Raw genomic sequence first — 6,000 nt, 5'->3', positions numbered from 1 at the left:
GCGAAATTCATCCTTGGGACTTGATTTCAGGGGTATTTTGGCCGGATTGTCATCCATGTCTAGAATAGGCAGCAGGAGCCGTACATTTTACAAAACATTTTCAGCAACCACGGATCACCAGCCTCTGATCACAGCCACGTAGCTGTTCTCGTTTTCAAGTGAGAAACCAAGGGTTTGAGAGGACCCAGCCCGAGGGCGGCTCGGAGGCCCGACTCAGGTTTCAGGTACAGGTACGCGGCATGACGTCACGGGTGGTGCTGGGCGTTGGCCGCGAGGGCTCCCGGCGTGGGCCTGGCCGGAAGCGGAGCAGCTGAAGGCCCCGCCTCGCTCCGCCACGCGCGAGCCGCCAGTCGTGCCTCCCAGGCCGCGGTCAGCGGGTGCCCAGCCCGACAGCCGAGGCGCGGGCGGCCCCCGCCCCTCAGGCGTCTCCTCTCGCGGCCGCTGGGTCGGTCGCTTTCCCTGTGACTTGGCGAGGCTGACGCGGCCGGTGCGAGCCACTAAAGCGGGGCTCGGCCAGCGGCGGGGTGGGAGGTAGAGGATGGAAGTGGGCTTACCGGCCACCAACCTCTGTCTCCACAGCAGCCCTGTGGCGGCGGCGACCATGGATCGGGAACCAGTGGGCCGTGCGGAAGGAGGAGAAGCAGTCGCAGCCTCGGGAGCTGCGGCCGCCGCGGCGTTCCGGGAGTCGGCGCGGCGGGTAGGTGGGGCCGCCGAGGGTGGCGGCGCCGAGGCTGGGGCCGGGAGAGCCGAGCCTCCTCCCCCTGTCGTCCGCGGGCTGTCCCTTTGCCGGGCCTTCCGCCGAGCAGGCCTGCGGGAGGACGTGAGTTTCGGGGTGCCTTCTCACCTGTCTGGGGGAAGCACAGATGCCTCCGCCCACCCGGGGCGCCCCTCAGTCATCAGCCCCTTTCGCGGGCGACGCCGCAGACTGCCCGGTGGCCTTGGGTTTTCGGGGCTGGTGACCCAGTTTCTGATCTGCGAGGGGAGAAGGAAGGCGTGAACCCTCAAGGCTGGCTCTAGGGAGACGGCGGCTGCAGCCACTTGTCAGTCCCTTGTGCAGGCGCCTGGCTGGGCGTGAGCCCCTTGGCTGGTTACTGGCAGCTCGTGCGGAGTGTTTACACGCAGGCTTGAATTCACCGAATCCGTGTCGCCGCCGCAGGAGGCGGGCATTAGCACCCCCACTTCGCCAACGGGGCCGCTCAGGCGCAGCTGCGTGGCCGAACAGACGGAGAGAATTCGGGTGGCACTGTGAATTGTGATCGAAAATTTTCCAGTAGCCGCGTTCAAAAGGCAAACAGAAACCAGTGGTGTTTATTTTACTGGTAGATGTTGTTTAACCCAGTTTGTCAAAACCATGTCTGCACACAATTATTTCTTGTTCTTTACCTCCTCTGTGAGGAGGAGGAGGAGAGCATGCAGGAAGGAAGTTGGGGAGCCACAGTGACTGGAGCCACTCTGCGTTTTTAGTGGAGACCTGCTTGCTGTTGGCAGGGCCACCTGAACTGAACCATGAACTCCGCAGTGCTCCGTGTGCCTTCCTCCTGTTACCAGTATTGTTCTCATCACCACTTCAGCTTTGCATCTTTCTAATGGCAGAGTAAATCTACCTATACTGCTGTACTAGATAGTTGTTGGAAGAGAAGCTCTTTATTTCGGTTTAGGGTAATATTTCCATATTCTTGGTTTAAAAATAATAAATAATAAATATCTGCCGGCACTGTGGCCTAGGCATATCCAGCTGCTGCCTGCAGTGCTGGCATCCCATAGGGACTCCGGCTTCCTGCTAATGCGCCTGGGAAAGCAGCAGCAGATGGCCCAAACCTTGGGCCCCTGCACCCATGTGGGAAACCTGGAAGAAGCTCCTGCCTGGCTCCTGGCTTTGGATTGGCCCAGCACTGGCTGTTGCTGCCATCTGGGGAGTGAACCAGCAGATGGAAAATCTCTGCCTCAGCCTCTCTGTAACTCTATCTTTCAAATAAATATTTTTTTTTAAATAATAAATAGCAAGAAGGCTTTGGAGCAAAAGGTAGAATTCACAGATATACCCTCACTGCCCTTTCCTCTTACATACTGGACTTTTCTATACGTATATTGTCTCTTTTTTCTTATACATAAATCAATTAATTCTATACAAACTGTTTTGTCCATTTTTGCTTGCTTATTTGCATTCCTGAAACTAAAACATCTCTGGAAACCCCTGACCTATGCCCAGTGGTTTAAGCCCAGAAGAGGAAGAGGCCGGTGAGATGGAGATCTGAGTAAGAGGGACAGACTGCTGTCTTGTGCTCCTGAAGTCTGTCAGACAGAACTGAGAACCCGCGAGTGCTCTAACACCGGCCACCATGATTTTTTTTACTCATCAGTACGATTTCTAAAGGTCAGGGCTGACAACTATGGCCTGTGGGCCAGATCTAGCAAGTCACCTGCTTATGATTTACTGGAACACAGAGGCACACCCATTCATTATATAGTTTCCCTACAGTGGCTGCTCATCCGTGGCAGCTTTTGCAGAGACTATGTGTATGCTGACCTCTGCTTAAAATGATAAACTTAAAATTTTGGTTTTACTATACAAAATTAATAGTAAAGCTTTTTTTTAAAAGAAAGGATTTATTTGAAAGGCAGAGTTACAGAGAGAGAGACAGACACAGAGGGAGAAATAGAGAAAGATCTTTGTCCGCTGGTTCATGCCTCAGATGGCTGCAATGGCAGGGGCTGGGCCAGGCTGAAGCCAGGAGTCTGGAATTCCAAACTGGACTCCCATGTGGGTGGCAGGAGCACCAGCACGTTTTTTCTATTGCTTTCCCAGCTGGATCAGAAGTGGAATAACTCGGACATGAACTGTCACTTGTATGGGATGCTGGCTTAGCCCACTGTGCCACAACACCAGCCGCAATGTTAACCTTTTAAAAGAAAAGCTGGTACTGGCACTGTGGCATAGGGGGTAAAGCCACCGCCTGCAATGACAGCATTCCATATGGGTGCCAGTTTAAGTCCTGGCTGCTCCAGTTACTTGAGCCATCACCACTGCCTTCTGGGGCATTAGTAGAGAACCTGGATCAGGAGCTGGATCTGAGAATCCTAACCACTAGGCCAAATGCTTGCTCCCGTTGGCCTCCCCTCCCCTTCCCCTCCCCTCCCCTCCCCTCCCCTCCCTTTCCCTTACTCTGTCTCTCTTTCTCTTTTTTAGATTTGTTCATTTATTTGAAAGGCAGAGTTACAGAGAGGCAGAGAGAGAAAAGTCTTCCATCCACGGGTTCACCTCCAAATGACTGCAATGGTCAGAGCTGGACATATCCAAAGCTAGGAGCCAGGAGCTTCTTCCGGGTCTCCCACGTGGGTATAGGAGCCCAAGGACTTGGGCCATCTTCTGCTGCTTTACCAGGCCATAGCAGAGAGCTGGATCAGAAGAGGAACAGCCAAGATTATAATGGCACCTATGTGGGATGCCAGTACTGCAGGCGGCGGCTCTATGTGCTATGCCACAGCACTGGCCCCAGTTTTTTTTTTTTTTTTTTTTTTTCTTTCAACCTTTTAGGAAAGTGTAGCCAAGAGTCAAGGTTAATGGAGATTTTGTGGTTGTCTTTATGACTCTGGCAGAATATTTTGATATATTAAAGTTGTCTAAGGAATTTAAAGTAGTTGAGCCCACTGAGAGACATTCTTTTCTGTGTCTTCTGAAGGCAAAATCAAACCAGTGAAAGATTGCTAGAGGGAGCAATGAGAAGCTGCTTCTGCTCTGATGGGGTGGGGTGGGGCGGGGCATGGTGTTGCACTGTAAAAGATCTGAGCTCCCTCTACTGACTGCTGACGCAGTGGCATTAGATCCATTCAGTTAGCATGACTGGAGATCTAACTCACTTCTCTGCTTTCCCTTGTATGGGAAATTAAGAGATCTAAAGAGTTGAGTCAGGGGGCTGGCACTGTGGCATTTTGGGTAAGGCTGCAGTCTACAGTGCCAGCATCTCATATGGGTGCCGATTTGCATCTTGGCTGCTCCACTTCCTATCCAGCTCTCTGCTATGGTCTGGGATAGCAGTAGAAGACAGCCCAAGTCCTTGGGCCCCTGCACTAGCATGGGAGACGCGGAAGAAGCTCCTGGCTTCAGATTGGCCCAGCTCTGGTTGTTGCAGCTATCTGGGGACTGAAACAGTGGATGGAAGACTCTCTCTGTCTCTACCTCTCTGTAACTCTGCCTTTCAAATAAATGAATAATCTTTAAAAAAAAAAGTGAGGGTGCAAAAGGAAATATATACATGTACATATACATATATATATACAGTTTTATTTTTTTTCTTTACTTATTTGAAAGGCAGAAAGAGAGAGAGAGAGAGAGAGAGAGAGAGAGAGAGATAGATATGTTTGTTCATTCTCCAAATGCTGGTAATTGCTGAGGCTGGGCCAGACTGGAATGGGGAGCTCATTCCCTGTCTCCCCTGTGAGTGGCAGAGACACACCTACTTGAGCTGCCTCCAAGAGTACACATTAACAGGAGGCTAGATTGGAGAGCCAAGCTGGGACTTGAACCCAGGCCATCTGTCATGGGATGTAGACATCCCATGTGGCCCACTCCAAATGCCAAAATGCTTTCCACCAAAAGAATATATATAAAATATATATAATACATATAATATATATTATATATAATATATAAATAAAATCTTTAAGATTTTTATTTATTTGAAAGAGTTACAGAGAGAGGTAACTTCCATCCACTGGTTCACTCCCCAGATGGCCACAACAGCTGGAGCTGCGCCAATCCGAAGCTAGGAGCCAGGAGCCTCCTCCAGGTCTCCCACGTGGATGCAGGGGCCCAAGGACCTGGGCCATCATCCACTGCCTTCCCAGGCCATAGCAGAGAGCTGGATCAGAAGAGGAGCAGCTGGTTATATATTATTTTATTTATTTATTTATTTGAGGTAAAAGTTACAGATAGACACAGGTCTACTATTTGCTGCTGTACTCCCTAAATAGTTGTAACAGCCGGAGCTGAGCTGATCTGAAGCCAGGAGCTAGTAGCTTCTTTTGGGTCTCCCACGTGGTGCAGAGGCCCAAGCACTTGGGCCATCCTGGATTGCTTTCCCAGGTGCACTAGCAGGGAGCAGCTGGGACTCAAACCAGCACCCACATGGATGCCAACACCTTTGGCAAAGGCTTAGCCTACTATGTCACAATGCCAGCCCCTCAAAAGAAAATATTGATGTTGGGACAGCCATAAGTCAAATCTTATTGTAAATGGAAACAGAAGAGATTGATAGGAATGATACTTAGTGCCTGGGGACTTGTTGCGGGAGAGGGGGTATAAGAAAGGGAGCTTGGGTGAATCACTTGTCCATTTTTGTTCATGAATGCAGTAAATAAATGAACAGGTCTTCCTTGGTGAAGGCTGGGATTTGTTTGAACCCTCAGGTTAGGCTACAGAAAATTTTTAATTCGTTTTCTGGCTAACCCATGGTCAGTCTGTGATATCAGGATTTTCATGATCTGTAGTTCACTATACAATAGTTATCAGTGCTGCCAGTTACACCAATTGTATGTCATGGTGCAATGCATATGTTTTTTGGTTTATATGTCTGGATTCAGATCCTGACCAATGCCTAAACTGTAGGAAGTAACGGATAGAGAGCAACCATTTCTGTGTTCTAAAGGACCTTGGAAGACTAAGAGAAAACCATGTAGAAAAGGAAAGTTGCTTGGTACAGATATTTCCCTCAGCACTTGGTATGTCCTCATCCCTTATCAAGTGTCTGGGTTCAAGTCCCGCCTCCACTTCCTGTTGATGCACACCTTGAAAGGTACAACATGATGTACAAATATTTAGATCCCTGCCACTCATGTGGGAGACCCATATTGAATGCCTGGCACCTGGCTTTGGCCTGATTGGCCCTTGTGGGAATTTGGGGAGTGAACCAGCAGGTGGAAGATCTTTGTGTGTGTCTCTCTCTGTATGCCTTTCAAATAAATGAAAATCAATAAAAAATTCAAAGAAAGTTGCTTGTTTTT

The 6,000-nt window shown here is 49.8% G+C and overlaps 1 protein-coding gene across 3 annotated transcripts in view; it reads left to right on the top strand.

Moving 5' to 3' along the window:
* The first annotated feature begins 282 nt into the window (after positions 1–282).
* The window catches only part of FAM177A1 (family with sequence similarity 177 member A1), a 30,196-nt gene continuing 24,478 nt past the window's right edge, over positions 283–6,000 (top strand). Inside the window, exons 1-2 of one of the 3 annotated variants that reach the window (XM_008269492.5) lie at positions 283–487; positions 580–697. In XM_008269492.5, the coding sequence (XP_008267714.1) occupies positions 602–697 (96 nt within the window). In that variant the 5' untranslated portion in view covers positions 283–487; positions 580–601. Of the gene's footprint in view, positions 698–6,000 lie in introns of all 3 variants that reach the window. The other 2 variants (XM_008269493.5, XM_002718139.6) reach the window with 2 other exon arrangements.

The sequence above is a fragment of the Oryctolagus cuniculus genome, chromosome 12, assembly GCF_051225735.1.
Source record: "Oryctolagus cuniculus isolate XC-2025 breed Fujian yellow rabbit chromosome 12, ASM5122573v1, whole genome shotgun sequence".
Taxonomy (NCBI): domain Eukaryota; kingdom Metazoa; phylum Chordata; class Mammalia; order Lagomorpha; family Leporidae; genus Oryctolagus; species Oryctolagus cuniculus.
Note: the sequence above shows the minus strand (reverse complement) of the source record. Positions and strands in the feature narration are given on the sequence as shown.